This window comes from Rhinolophus sinicus, linkage group LG16 (assembly GCF_036562045.2).
Source record: "Rhinolophus sinicus isolate RSC01 linkage group LG16, ASM3656204v1, whole genome shotgun sequence".
Lineage (NCBI taxonomy): Eukaryota > Metazoa > Chordata > Mammalia > Chiroptera > Rhinolophidae > Rhinolophus > Rhinolophus sinicus.
In genome coordinates this window covers 5656058-5670889 of record NC_133765.1, presented here as the reverse complement: position 1 = coordinate 5670889, position 14832 = coordinate 5656058, and the positions used below count along the sequence as shown (strand labels likewise).

The 14832-nt window shown below is 46.6% G+C and overlaps 1 protein-coding gene across 1 annotated transcript; it reads right to left on the bottom strand.

Moving 5' to 3' along the window:
* Positions 1–6855: 6855 nt before the first annotated feature.
* SPATA19 (spermatogenesis associated 19) lies at positions 6856–12590 on the bottom strand. The gene is made up of 7 exons (XM_019719389.2): positions 12411–12590; positions 12178–12234; positions 11591–11683; positions 11360–11451; positions 8492–8569; positions 8133–8211; positions 6856–6953 (listed from the first exon to the last, which is right to left on the bottom strand). The coding sequence occupies exons 1-6, from the start codon at positions 12486–12488 to the stop codon at positions 8145–8147; spliced, it is 465 nt and encodes a 154-aa protein (XP_019574948.1). The 5' UTR covers positions 12489–12590; the 3' UTR covers positions 6856–6953; positions 8133–8144.
* Positions 12591–14832: the final 2242 nt, after the last annotated feature.

Sequence of the window (14832 nt, the reverse complement as noted above, 5' to 3'; positions counted from 1 at the left end):
TTCTTTTTCAATTAAGCGCTCGGCAGCCTCAGTTAGGCGGCTGATGAAATCGCAATAGGATTCGTCAGGCCCTTGATGGATTTTGGCCAAGGAGGTGCTGGCGGGCCCTTTGGGTGGGAGTTTACGCCAGGCCTTGAGGCCGGCATTTTGGACCTGAGCTAACAAGCCTGGGGGGAAGGCGGCCTGAGTCTCATTGGTGTTATAGGGCGGTCGGCCGAGAAGGCGATCTCTAGTCCAGGAGCGGGAGGACTGGCTCTGAGTATTTCGTTCAGCCATTTTTCGTGCGTTCTCCGCATACTCTGTGCGCCATAAAACAAAATCACCGCCAGACAGGGCGGCGTGAGCTAAAGTGAACCAATCATTTGGCGTTAGCCAACGGTCGGTGAGGCTTTCCAGCAAGGCTACCGTGAAGGGAGCCACAGGGCCATAATCGTTCCTTCTTGGGGGAACCAGGGACAAATATCTGTCAGAAACTCGAAAAATTCACGGAGATCCTTTTTTCTAGCCTTAATTCCACGCACCTTGAGGGAACTCTTTAACCCAGAAATGAACAGTTCATGAGAACTTAATGTCTGACCCATGGTCCCCTTCTCGGCCCTTCAATCAACAAGCGAAACAATCAGATGCCCATCTGGCCGTGACCCTCGCGGGACTAAATCTGTCTTAGCTAAGGCGCTTCGGTATAAACCCCCGAACTGGTGGACCGGAGTCCAGTCGCCGTTATGCCGTATGACAGAACCGGAACCGCAGATTAGGGCCCAAGCAAGCTCCGTGACGAGAAGTCGTGGAACTATCACTCATTCACACATTCATTCGACCGAGGGGTAATATTAAATCTAAAATCATCCCAAAACATCTATTTTCGTCTGTCTGCTTACCTCTATCAGATCAGGCTCACGGATCGGCTTGTATCCGCGGAGATCAGGAAACGAGTCAGGCTCGCGCAGTAAAATCGCGCGGAGACTCAGCAACGCGTCCGGCCGGACTTAAGGCAGACAGTTTTTCAAGGGGTCTGGGATCTTCGGGCCCCACGTTGGGCGCCAGAAATGCCCCGACCAGCGGGGCATTCAACAGGGACCGAAGGGAGACACCCTGAAAAGAGAAAATAGGAGGCGCGAAGAAATGGAGGCAAGACAAAGTTCTGATCAAGCCTCAAATTTTTTATTGCAGCTACAAGATTATATGGGTTAGGGTAAACTGGGCGGGGAGTGAATGAGGAAGGAGAGAGCGGAATGAGGAAGGGGCTTTACTTATCAGAGACGTGACCTTCTAAGGGCAAACTGACGGTTCCAGGAATTAGGTCATGTGCTGCCGGATAGCATAGTTTCTCTGAGTCAGGCTCCTACACAGGATTCCAGCCCAAGCAATCTAAAACTAGAAACTTGCGTCTTAGCAATTATGTTATATCGCCTCCCAGAAAAACTACATATGTGCACAGGTTTAATAAGTGCATCCTCTTGGCCAAAAGTATGCACATGTAGTTCCTTACTGAGTCTTCCAGGCATCCCACTTATAAGGTAGGAACAGATATGGCTGCTGGTTTCCCTGAAATGCCCTCTCACATACCAGACCATTCCTCACGGTGCCTCCAGGCCCACCCATAAAGAGATGCCTTATGGAGGGCACCTGAAATGAGAGGTCTGAAAAGGGTGGAGGAGAACACCCCCCCTCCCCGCACCAACTGAAGTGAGCACTAAGAAAATAGTGACACAAACCCTGGAGGCCCAGACCCATGCAGTGTTCATTTCTCCCACAAGTATCCACCCAGCACCTGTATTAGGCCCGTGGAGGGGCTGTGAGAGCACCCGCAGCCCATCCTCTGCGGGTGCACCTTTAAAGGTGGAGACTTCAGCGATGAAAGAAATGGGTAAGTAATCATAGACAGTGGTTGTGACAAGATCGCTCTTAAGAAAGTTGTGTATTTGGACCTTCTCTCTAATCTGCCCCTGCCTTTGTTATCTTCCCCTCAAAGTCCCTCCATAGCCTCCCCGACCCCAGCCAAGCCCAGTGATTGGAAACCTTCTAGCTTCAGGCCTTGGCCTCCACTCCCCTTTAGAGACCCCGCGCGCACTCCCTCCTGCAGCGCTGCGGGACCCCGCCCTGCCCCGGGTCCCACCGCCCAGAAACAAGGAGAAGGAAAGGGAGAGGGCAAAGCAGGATTGAGGAGAGGAGGGCGGGCGGGAGGGAGGTTAGAGGAGAGGAGGGGGGCAAGGAGGGCCGGAAGTGGGGCGAAGCAAGAGAAGGGAGCGAGGCAGCCGGTGCCGGGGCGCGCGCCACCCCAGCCTCCACCAACCCGGTCCCTCTGCCCCTCCCCCCACTCGACCTCCTGCTGGGAGCAAAGTTTCCCAAACTCGCGCGGAGCAACTGCTGCTTTCTCCGGCCTTTGTTTTCCCTCAGGATGGAAATGAATTTCGAGCCTCGCTGCGGAGCCTGCCAAGTAATTAAGAAGCAAGTCGCACTCTGTGGCTGATGGCTCCGCTAGGGTCTCCTGGTTGGCTCGCGCCCGCCAGAGACCGCGGGTCCCGCCCCGCCGCGGAAAAGCCGCGGAAGCTCCTGGCAGGGGAGCGACTGTTCCCAAGGGCACATATTAAATAAAGTAGGCCGGATGTCCAATCATTTGGGAGGAAGATGCAAACAGAAGCAGAACCAGCCTGCTGGTGCGCGAGCTCCACGGTTAGCGCCCACCGGTTAAGCCACCCGAGAGGGGCCCGGGTGGGGCCAGGTCCTAGCTCTGTTCTCCATTACACTGCGCTCCCTACTACGCGCCACAGCCTGTTTTGAGACTCAGGAGTCAAGGTCCCCTCCCTGCTGTCTTCACTCTTCCTCCGCAACCCCTCCAGCCACTTGCCCCGGGGCAGAGCACCTGCCCGGAGTCCCCGCCCCGCCTTGCCTCTGTCCAGAGCCCCATTTTCATGTACCGGTTTGGCTGAGTGCCTAATGTTCTCCTCTGGGGATGGACCAAAGCCCCACCCCACCTCTCAGTGGACACCCCGGGTCACTGGCTGGGTCTCCATCCTAGGGGATCCCACCACATGTGGTGCCTTCCATTAGAGCATGTGATGTGAAGTCCTCCACTCCCACCTCACGCTGCAGTGGCAGACGCAGAAGGTGGCCTCTCCCATCTCCCCTGGTGTCCCAAGGCTCTGCTTTGTGGTGACCAGTCTGTCTTCTACGAGATACCAGGCTGGATCTAAGTCGCTGCTTTGTCTAGAATTAACAACTTCCCCTTTAGGAAATAACACACACCTGGATAAGAACAGGCCAGCCCTCCCCCGACTCCTGCAATCGTCACCGCCAAGAAGTCCCAGGTAAGACTTCTACACGCGTCAGCCCGGACCAGCTCCAGTGCCCACCTGCCACCCCATCTCCCACCCCCCCACCCTCAAGGAGGGTCCATGACCCACAAAGCCTTTATTAGCTCTTTCAGCTCCGTTTAACTACACAAATGATGTAGTCAGCTTGGTCACAGCTGACTGGTCCCAAATTTGCCAGTGATTTTCTTTTAATTTACTGTGGCTCAGTCCCCCTGTAACACAGGTAGAGGAGGCACATTTGTTCCCCAATTCCCCTCCTGGGGTTAATCATGCACAGAAAAAAACTCCATTTGAGCCACATAATGATTTCATTTCCTCGCTAGGTTTTGAAGGAGCTACAGCTATAATACTAATGTAGGTCCCTCTTCCCAAATTCCAGATGTTTGTGTGTGAGAGCTACGCAGAGCTTGTGAGCTGCTTAACCTTACTTCTCAGGTCACAGCCAGAAACTGAAGGCCTCCTTTCCTTTCTAAGCATAAGGGGCCCCCCCTTTTCCAAGGGCCTAAAGCTGGACCCCTTTGCACATCTCTCCTTCTCTGAGAAGCCTTGCTTGGCCAGCATGATAGGCTCAACTACTCTTTCTCTCTGGGTCCTCCGGCCAGTTTTCATGGGGTTATTTTGCACCCATCTGTAGGATCCCCACCTGTGCACCTCTCAGCCTCCTCTCCTGCTATTCTTCCGGCCATACCTTGCATTCCAACCATGAAGGCCCAGGCCTAGTTCCCTAAATGTCCTTGTGCCTTCCCGTGTGGGTGTTCCCTTTCCTAGAAGACCCTTCATTGCCACAGTCTGGCAAAGCCTCTGCTTAAATGTCACCTCTGCTGGGAAGTCAATACGTTTCCTCTCAAGCAGAGAAGATCACTCTCACCTCTGCTCTATCATTTATATTCTTTTGGTTTATTTTCATACCACATTGTATTATTTGTTTGCGTGTCAGCCCCGTCACCACTCTGAGTTCCTTGAGAATGGGACAGAATACTCACCTGGGTATCCTCCTATTTTAGCACAGTACTGGATACAGATACCCATTAAGTTTTATTTGAACGAACAGCTTAGTTTCTGTATATGAATGTGAACTGTATTCATCATTAAACTAAGATACTCAGAGGCCTTGCAGCTGTCAGACTTCCCAAATGATGGTAAAATCTAAACGCTAAAGCCCACACAGTAGCTGACTGGTGGGAGAGGCTAGTTCACCTTCAGGAAATCTTTTTACTTGGAAATGGCGCCATCTGGTGGTAAAAACAGCCCCTCAGTTCGGAAAGTTGCAAGGGTTTTGCCACTTTGCTAAACTGTGAAGCAGGAGCTTAGGCAGCCCGTGAGCCCTGGCAAGCTGAGCGCCACTTCTTGCCTTCCCAACACTTGAATGAGGGGTTGGGAGAGCCAAGTTGCCTCCAGGTTTGCTGAGGAACTCCTGGTTACCTCTTGTCTACCTCTCTCTTCCTGCTGAGATCTATACTGCCCCAGAACCGTTCTTCTCTTCACTCTCTCGGTACTACGCATCGCCGAGTCACGTCCGTGCTGTCTCAAATCCGTTCTCTCCATCTCCTCACCTCCCGAGGGAACCCTGTTCCATCCTGTACCACAGACTTCCTCCACATGGATGAGCACCTATGCCTCCAACATTCCTGCACTCCTCATCTCTGCGGGGAAAACATTGGACCCTTAACAAGGTCTACACCACACAGGGTCTGACCCTGCCCCCCCCCCTCAAAGCCTCCTCTGTGACCCCTCTCCTTCCTGCTCCTGTCCAGCTCGAGTGGCCTTTTGGCATTTCCTCTGTCACATCATGCTCCTCTCCTCATCTCAAAGTCCTCTCCTTTGCCACTGTCCAGGGCTGCTCCTCTGCCCCCCTGCCTGGTTAACTCCTATCATGCTCTTACCCCTCTTCTTCTTTTCCCCCTACATGGCCTTCTTCCCAGTTTCTGCTGGCAAAAGCTCGCCACCAGCACGACCTACACCATCAACCAAAATGACCCCTTACCCGAGCTGATCTTTATAATGGACTGGTAAGGGCACTGGCTCTGGCATGAGATTTCCTGGATTCAAATCCTGGCTATGCCATTTAATGGCTGTGTGACATCAGGAAAGCTACTTAACCTCTCTGAACTTCCAGTTCTTTATCTGCAAAATGAGGGTAATAATTTTTAAATAATCAAAAATAAATCTCAGATATTTTCTCTGATTAGGGCAAGTTCCCATTCTACATAGTATTTCTCTTTTACAGTAGTTGTGAAAATTGTGACTAATAAATACCTGAAACAGAATATCCAAAAACTGTGGGACAATTACAAAAGGTGTGACATATGCATAATGGGAATACCAGAAGGAGGAAAATAAAAGGAATAAAAAAAATATTTGAAGTAATAATAGTTGGGAATTTTCCAAAACTAATGACAGACTCCAAACAATAGATCCAGGAAGCTCAGAACACCAAGCAGGGTAAATACCAAAAAATCTACACCTACGCATGTTATATTCAAAGTGCAAAAAGTCAAAGATGAAGAAAACAATTTTTTGAAAGCCAGAGGGGGATAGGAATCTTACCCAGAAAGGAGTATAGACAAAAATTACATTCAACTTCCCTTTAGAAACCGTGCAAGCAAGAAGTAAGTGGAGTGAAATATTCAGTGTTGAAAGAAAGAAAGAAAAAAAAACCTACTAGAGTTCTGTATCCTTCAAAATTGTCCTTCAAAAGTAAAGTAGAAATAGTTTCTCAAACTAACAAAAATCAAAGGAAATTTGTTGCCAGTAGACCTGCTTTGCGAGAAATGTTAAAAGTTCTTCAGAGAGGGCTGGCCCGGTGGCTCAGGCGGTTGGAGCTCTGGGCTCCTAACGCTGAAGGCTACCGGTTTGATTCCACATGAGCCAGTGGGCTCTCAACCACAAGGTTGCTGGTTCGACTAATCAACTCCCACAAGGGATGGTGAGCTGTGCTCCCTGCAACTAACAACGGCAACTGGACCTGGAACTGAGCTGCACCCTCCACAACCAAGATTGAAAGGACAACAACTTGACTTGGAAAAAGACCTGGAAGTACACACTGTTCCCCAGTAAAGTCCTGTTCCCCTTCCCCAATAAAATCTTATTTTAAAAAAAAATAAGGTTCTTCAGAGAGAGGAAAAAGGATATAGGTCAGAAACTTGGATCTCTATAAAGAAAGGAAGAGTGTTGGAGAAGCAAAAAATAAAGTTGAAATAAATACTTGAGTGAAACAAACAAGCCACACTTCCCTCAGGAAATCCTCCTGCCCTGGCCCACCACAGCCCTCACCAGCTCCGTTCCTACAGTTCCAGGAGCACCCAGCATGGCTTGCATCAGGCAGGGCTGTGGTAGCCTGTTATCTGTCTCACCACAGGCTACAATCGATATGTCCCCAGAGGCAAGCCAGGAGGTGCTCAGTGTCTGATGAATAAACAAATGAACAGCAAAGCACTAATACCAGAGGCCAAAGTGGTGGGTAAATAGCATGTCTTTTTATTAGGAAATCATGGAGAATATTCCAGTGCTGCCATTGTCACAAGGAAGGGCTCACCCGCTGGATTCTGTCTGGCCAGGTGTGGTTGCTCCTCAGGTTAAAGGTGGTGGGGGGTACATATTTCTTACATAGGATGCTCCTTGACCATGAAGGATGTCAACCTGGGAAGCAGAGAAATGCCCAGGGGGTGTTTCACAGAAATATGGAATGATAAAGCTCAGGGTTGGCAATGGCTCCTCCTCCATAGAGCTGGCTGCGGAGAGCAGAAAAACTCATGGGAGGAGAGAGTGGTGGTGTCAGAGCTGGGATTGAAGCCTGGCTCTGATGCTTCAAACTTCAGAAACCCCTGCAAGCACCTCAGATTCTTCATGTCAGTTAATATTAGCAAACCATTGACGTGGCATTTAGCACATGCTGGATACCACTGTCCTCAAGGCAGTGTTCTGAAGCCTTAGGAAACTGAGGCACAGAAGCATAACGCAACTCTCCCATGGTGGAGCTGGACTGGAACCCAGCGTCTGCTCCCAAGGCATGGCTGGCATCTGCATAATGGGCATAAACAATGCCTCCTATTAAGGTTGTTTTGGGTCAGAGGAGACATCTTGACAAAGTGCCTTGTGCAGAAGCTGGCATACAGGAAGTGCTCAATAAATGCCATACTACATCTCTGTGGCCCTCCTTTAAGCTTGTTGGGGGTCAGCTGTGTCTAAATCACTCCTTCAGCCACCCATGACAGCCAGTATGGTCTTTCATGCCTTGCAGGGATGCAGTAACTATTTCCTAAATGGATGGCTCCTGTAGTTGTATCACCTGTCATTGGCCTTCCACCTTCCAGAGCCACATAAATAGCCACTGTTATTACCACTGCTACCGAGTGCAGGCCAAGGGGTCATGTGACCCAAAGTCATGTACCTACTTGGTGGTAGGGCCAAAACTTATGTGCCCTCGCTCCTGACTACAGTGCCTGTGATCTTGTGGTTCAAAATGGGGTCAGCAGACCAGCAGCAGCATTGCCTGGGAGCATCAGAAATGCAGAGCTGCAGGCCCAACAATGGCCTAAAATCAGACCCTCAAGTGATCCCCAGGCCTACAGACCATTGAAAAGCACTGTCTGACACCACAGTTAAGAGAGTCAGAGAGGCCAATCTGAACGTCAAGTCCTTCCAGAAACTTATGAGAGGCACTGCGGGAGCCTAAAGCAGCTGCCTCCTCCCCTGCATGCATTGGTCCCAAGTGCAGGCCCTCACCGAGGGTGAAAGGCTAAACCTGACTATCAAGCCCCTGCCCCAGTGCACAGTCTTCCTGCCCAGGATAGCCATCTGCTCTGCCCGGCTCCTCACCTGTCAGTTCTCTCAGCAGTCTGAGTGGGAATTTCTGCTGTGAAGCTCCTGAGATGATTCATCCATTAAATGGCATAAGCTGCAGGGGACAGAGAAGAGGGATGACTGCAAGATGGCAGAGCTCACCCGGCCACAGCCCAGGCTGGGGTGGGGCATGCAGCCCATGCCTGGGCCATCACCCCATCCGGGCCTAGGAGTAGAGTCTTACGAAGAAGGAGTCAGCCCAGAGGGGTGCCAGGCTTGGCCAGGCCTAGGTTTGAGCTGGAGCCAAGGGAGACCGTCAGAAGTAAGGCCAGCAGCCACCCCCATCCCACCTGCCCCCAGTTAGGAATACAAATAGACTTGTCCCAGTGGCTTACCTTCTTCTCACCTGCTCTATTCTATCACGCATAACCTCTTCTCTCACCTCACTTGGCACTTGGAAGATACGGGTATGGCTGCAAAACACCATTCAAACCCTGGGACTCCTGAGTTTTTTTGTTTGTTTATTTGTTTTTCACTAGGCATCATGAAACTGCTAGTGTTGCAATCATATGAATGATAGTTCCGACCCTATCGCCATGAACTTTTGAGCTGGTCCTTGACCTTTCTAGTACCGTGTTTCCCCGAAAATAAGACCTAGCTGGACAATCAGCTCTAATGCATCCTTTGGAGCAAAAATTAATATAAGACCCGATTTTATATTATATTATATAAGACCGGGCATATATTATATTATTATACTATATTAAAGACCTGGTCTTATTTTACAATATAATATAATATAATATAATATAATATAATATAATATAATATAATATAATATAATATAATATAATATACTTATTATAGTAAAATAAGACCGGGTCTTATATTAATTTTTGCTCCAAAAAAAGCATTAGAGCTGATTGCCCAGCAAGGTCTTATTTTCGGGGAAACACGGTATCAGGAACTCAAAGTGTTCTTTTTACTAACCAAGTACCACTGAGCCACCCGATACTCCTGGGCAGCTGCAAATGATCCTAAGGAGAATTGAGAGGTTAAGTGCCTTCACTAAAGAGTTACACAGCAGGCCAGTGGTCTTGGAAGGCATGAAATTCACTCCTTCTGAATTCCTCTCCAACTTCGTTATCAGCTCTTTATGATCAGCATTGTACCATATTCACTATGGTTTAGAGATACTTTTAGAAAAATCTGTCACAAGGAAGCTCATTGCTACTGTTGTTTTTATTTCACCCTGCTGGGTTTGCCTTCCTCTCTATGGTCCCCTTCCTGTCCTTCCCAATTCCATATTCCCCTCCTCCCCTCACAAACCCTCCACTCTAGTGAGATCAGTCTGTCCACTGAATCCCCCATTTCTGTGTCTATTGAAACTGCCTTCTCTGGATAATGCCTTGTTCTAGGTGCTTCGTGACTTTTAATGTGAAGACAGTGTTGATACTGCCTGGGGGACATAGGTGTACTCATGAATATTGTTCACACCAGGAGGAGCTGGGTCTGTGCCCAAAGAGATATAAGAAAAATGAAGGGATTCCAGAGGACAGAGATTACCCCCAACAGAGGCAGAAAGGGGGAGGCCTCAGGGAAGAGGAGACCGCAGCACTGGGCCCTGGAGTCCAGACCAGATTGGCCAAGTTGCCAAGGCTCTTGCATCTGTGAGAGGCCCACTCCCGCTCCTGTTTATTTATGTCCTGCTCAGTTCATGGGTCAATCCAAGCACATGTCCTGCTGGAAATCTTTTTGAGTACCCAGCAACTATGCCTAGGACGGGAGCAACCTGAGTCTCGCAAGCTATGCTTTTGTCGATGCTCCTCAGGCCTTCTTGGAACATTGTCTTTAACATTTGCACACTTTCTTCACCTAGTTAAGTTTCATCTGTTTGAGACTGGGGACTCTGATTATTCTTTTCACTCCCTTCCAGAGGGCCTAGCAAACATCAGATGGTCAGAACACATCTACAAATAAAGGAGTATCCAGTGATGCTTCATTAAGGGATGTGTATTCCCTGACTACACACTTACTGATGCTAATAGGAGAATGCCAAAACCAGTAGACTGTAGGGGGAACCAGGCAGAGCTTATTGGTTTAAAATCTCCATAGAAATCCAGAGGGGAAAAATTATGTAGAGATAATTGACTGTGATTCCTGTAGAATGGCTCTAAAGCTTTAACCTAGTGATGCCACACAGCTAAGATTTAAAACGTAGTGGAAGATGATATGCACATTATCCAAACCAAGGAACTGTAACGTTTAGAGTTCTATAGCGCAGCCATGCCAGGCATGGACAAGCCTCCCGTGTGTACAGCTGTGGTTGGATTACAATCAACAACATTTATGGTTTTAGGGACTTTGGAAGGTTTCACATCCTAAAAGTCTTTTCCCATGTAGGTATCAAATCCCCTTCCTATTATGTAGTTACTGAGCATTTGAATCCCTATTTAAAGTGCTAATGTCACTGGAAGGGGTAAACACCTGAAAATTAGATGTCCTGAAACAAAAATACATTTCTTGAGAAATATATCCTGCTTGATAGAAAAGAGCAAGGCTAGAGATGGAGGCACGGAAAAAACACATGGAGGAATTTATAGAGATGAAGGAGGGCTCCTTCACAGTTTAATCCCACAGTTCTACTGGGAAAAAGTAGCCCCAAGTGAGCACAAGTCCCAGAAAGGAAATAGGGAAGCTTATGCTGAAAGAGTGAGCCAGATCAGGCCCAGCTCTCTCCACCTTGAGTTAGCAACTTCAGAGCCAGGATGTGGATGGTCTATGCTTCTGCAGGCACAGTGGGAAGCTGGCAGAGCCACCAGAATGCTGAGCACACAGTTCTAGCCTCAGGCACTGAGAAACCTCCTCTCACCTCAGTTGCAGATGAGGGCTTTGGCTTTTGCATTTTAAAAGCTTATTTTCTTTTAGCTCTTTAAAGTGCAGACACTTCTGAACAAATCAGCTGCAAAAAATAACAAGCACCTGAAATTTATTCAGAAGCATTTAAGAAATGGTGAGCAAGCTTAGTTTTCCAACCCCTCAAGTCATTTTAAAACTTAGGAATGAGCTGGGCTTTCAAGGTAGCAAAGATATTTCCTTAAGACCCCAAAGTAAGGCTGAACACTTTCTCAGTCACAGGAGTCAACACCTCTAGATAAGAATGGCTGTGGGTTTGTGTTGGCCAGGGAGCCTGCTGAGGGGATTTTGTGCCTTCTCTTCTCTCTCCCTACAACTTAGCTCAGGACAAATGAGACTTGCTTTACCTCCATCTTATGAACTGGATTCTTGTTCTTTCCTCCAGGACCTCTTGACTCTGGTTTGCTGACAAATCAGACTTTGAGAGATGGTGCTTCACCTAGGAAATTCAGGTAAGGCCCACGTGATGACTCCCCAGCAAGGGTTCCATGGCTAGGGCAGAGCCAGCCTGGACAAGCTCCACCCACTCACCCAACCACCCCACATTCCCCCAGGATAGTTGTGTCAAACTCAATTACCACATCTCTGGTCACATGCACATCTTGGCCATAGGTAGGAGGGTTGGTGGTGGACATCTTCTCTTTTATTTCCTGGGAAGCCTCTTCTTCAGTCTTAAAGGTGAATAATTTCCCTCTGAAAGTGTCACTCAACATCTGATCCCCAGTTCTTCCTGTTTTTCCTTTTCCCTTTTCTTCCTCTCCATCACAACACACATGCCACATGTCCATGCATACACACTCTGTATCCAACAGTCTTGGCAATAATTGTGCCTATTGCTACCTTCCCATGGGCTTCCAGGGAGCTCACTAAGTCTGTGGCCTTATTCCTGAGACATCCTGTAGCTGGGCGGCACACCTGAAACCCTGCATCCAGTATGCCTGAGATGCCGGGTAGGGCTACTGGTGATTCCAATGCGTCCCTTACAAGGACACAAGCCCCAGCATCCTCTAGTATATCTGGTGAATTAGACACAGCTATAGGCAGGGTATTTGGCAATGAACTTGAGTTTCCCATTCTAGGGAAAGAGAAGTCCAGATCCCTATACCAACTGAGGCCAGTTCTCTACAATTTTGGGTACCCTGAATCATAAAGGAATCTTACTCACTTTTTTCAACCAGTGTTGTACTACAGACACAGCCTCGCTTTCCACAACTTCAATATCCTGCAACAAATTGGTAAGTTGATGCCTTAGAAATACCTAGAAGCCCAGCTCCCCTCCTCCATTCTTATCCATAGTTATACATTGTAAGGTCTTCTCTCTAGAATTTTGGCAGGGGGCTCAAAAGAGAGAAGATACATGAGAAACAATTCTACATGGCTACTACCAACTTCACTTACCGAACTGGTTTTTGGTGGGAAGGGGAACCCTACACCTTTCCGGGAGAGAATATACACAATCCATGTCGTAATTATCATTTTTGAACTTATGCCAGGCCTTATTCTTGACTCCCTCCTTCCATTGAAGCTGCCTGAGAACCCCTCTAGAACAAGAAGGCCATTGAAGGGAGGTGCTCACCTGATTGGCTGGTCAATGATGATGTGACAATGACCTCCTTTAATCTCCAGGGTGAGAGAGGAGTTGGAAAAGAGAGGTCATGGAGTAATCTGCTTTACTGATGCCATAGCTCAGAAATGGAGATGGGGCAAAGGGAGGTAAGGATAAGATGCAGCCAATATGAGCCTGAGGAAGATACAAGCGTGAAGTTACCCAAACTGTAGATAGAGATGGTAGGGAGGAGCTTACGGCTTGTCACCCAGTCTTGACAATGTTGAAATAGAAAGAGATTTTATGAATCAAAAGAATAAGTTTGTAACAAAATGAGCGGGGCCCTCTAGACGTTCATTCAAACAAGGCCACAGGCATTTCTTATTCCTTATATATAGGGAAGAAAGCTTATTCACCAAAAAGAACTTCAAAGATGGGGGACCAAAATTCTCAACAAGGACATTTTGTTTTGTCACTTAGTTTATACAAGTGATTCAAATCATGAAAGATAAGAGGTATAAAGTAAAAAGTGAAAATACCAATTCTTGTAATAGATATTTCCTAATTATTTCAAGTCACGTATAGTGGACTGCATAGGTGGAAGGACAGTAAAGTGGAAATGAAAAGGGGATTGTGTTGCGACTTCAAATTTAAGGTAAAAAAAAAAATTGATAAGGGCTCAGACGGCTGCTATTCCAATCTAGAAACTGCATCAGGAAATTGAGGAAAGTTTAGAATAGCCTCAAGGACCCTAAGCAAATGTTTAGCTGCTCTCAAAAGTATTTGTAGCATAGCCGAGACTATTCTCAGGGTCTCAGGATCCCAGATTGTAATCCTGTCTCTACCTCTACCTTGTTATGTGACCTTAACCCATTGATTGGGTTAAGGCTAATGATTAGTCTCTCTGGTCCTAATTTCTGTTTTCAAAATGAAAAGAATAGAGTCATGTCCCTAGTTTTCTTCTAGCTCTAATATTCTATAGATGTTCTCATTCTCATTTTTCTAGAGAGTCTTGAAAGCCTTTATCTCATTCTCCCCAATTCCCTTAATATAACCACTATGTCTCTTCACTCTCAACAAATCACCTCAAATTTACATTTATATTTGCGGAATATGCTCTTATGCTGAGGCAAGAAACAGGTCCTAAAATCAAAAAGGTTTATTTCTCATTCTCAAAAACTCCAATACAACTTGAGTAATTCTTCAGGGTGGTTGTACTCCACGTGGTGACTTAGAGATCCAGGAAGAAATCCACCCTGTGTCTCCATGGTCTCAGGATGTGACCCTCCATGATTAATTCAAGGGAAGAGAATACCTAGAGGATTAAAATCAGCTCTTTGAAATGGGCTTTCAAACCAAAGCTTTCTTCTTAAAGCTTTTTGTCCAACACTAATTATATGACTCCAACCTAACTCCAAGGGAGACTAGAAATTGTAAAACAGAAGATGAAATTACTTGTCAACATCTCTGTTTCTGCCACCATCCCATAAAAATTATGCTTCCATCCTTATTGATGCAATTTTATTCTTTGAATATTGAAAACATTAATATGATTCAAAAGTTAAAAGTACATAAAAATATATACTCAGGGAATTTCCATGTCCTTTCCCAGCTCTTCAACCTTGTTCTTACTTCAGAAGCAACATTTTTATAAATGTCTAGGTTATTCATCCTGTATTGATGTTTCCAAAATGAACAGATACATAAATCTATTCTCACTTTTGTAGTATTAAGTTATAAAATGCATACAGTAAAATTTACAAATACATGTAATGTACCAGAAAAAAATGTTTAAGCACACACACATATGTATGTTTAATCACCACCCAGATCATGATATAGAATATTTCCAGTATCCCAGCAGGCTCCCAGTCAAAACTCTCCCACAAGATGACCAGCATTTTAACTTCTATCACCATAGATAGATTTTGCCTAGTATTTCATTTTATTACTGTAACACATTGTTTATCAAATTTACTATTGATGGGCATTTGTGTTATCTCTGGTTTGATGCTTTTTAAAATAATGTTGCTATAAATATTCTTATACCTATCTTTTGTTTGACATAAGCACTAAATCTTCTGAGTATGGACATACAAAGGAGTGGAATTTCTAAGTCATAAGCCTTACATATATTTAGTATTTGTTTATACCAAAGACTATTACAAGGTGCTTATACCAACTACTGCCCAGAAGCAAGGTAGGAAAGCAACAGTTGCTCCATATTCTTATCAACACTTGTTATTGTCACTCTTTTAATGTTTAACCAGGTGA

What these genes read in the sequence shown, in the direction of transcription:
- SPATA19 (XM_019719389.2), bottom strand. Translation starts at nt 12,488, where the DNA reads ATGATAATTACGACATGGATTGTGTATATTCTCTCCCGGAAAGGTGTA. An exon ending in TCCCACCAAAAACCAGTTCG is followed by an intron (nt 12,235 to 12,410) that starts GTAAGTGAAGTT and finishes AATTTGTTGCAG; the next exon opens with GATATTGAAGTTGTGGAAAG. An exon ending in TACAACACTGGTTGAAAAAA is followed by an intron (nt 11,684 to 12,177) that starts GTGAGTAAGATT and finishes TTCACCTTTAAG; the next exon opens with ACTGAAGAAGAGGCTTCCCA.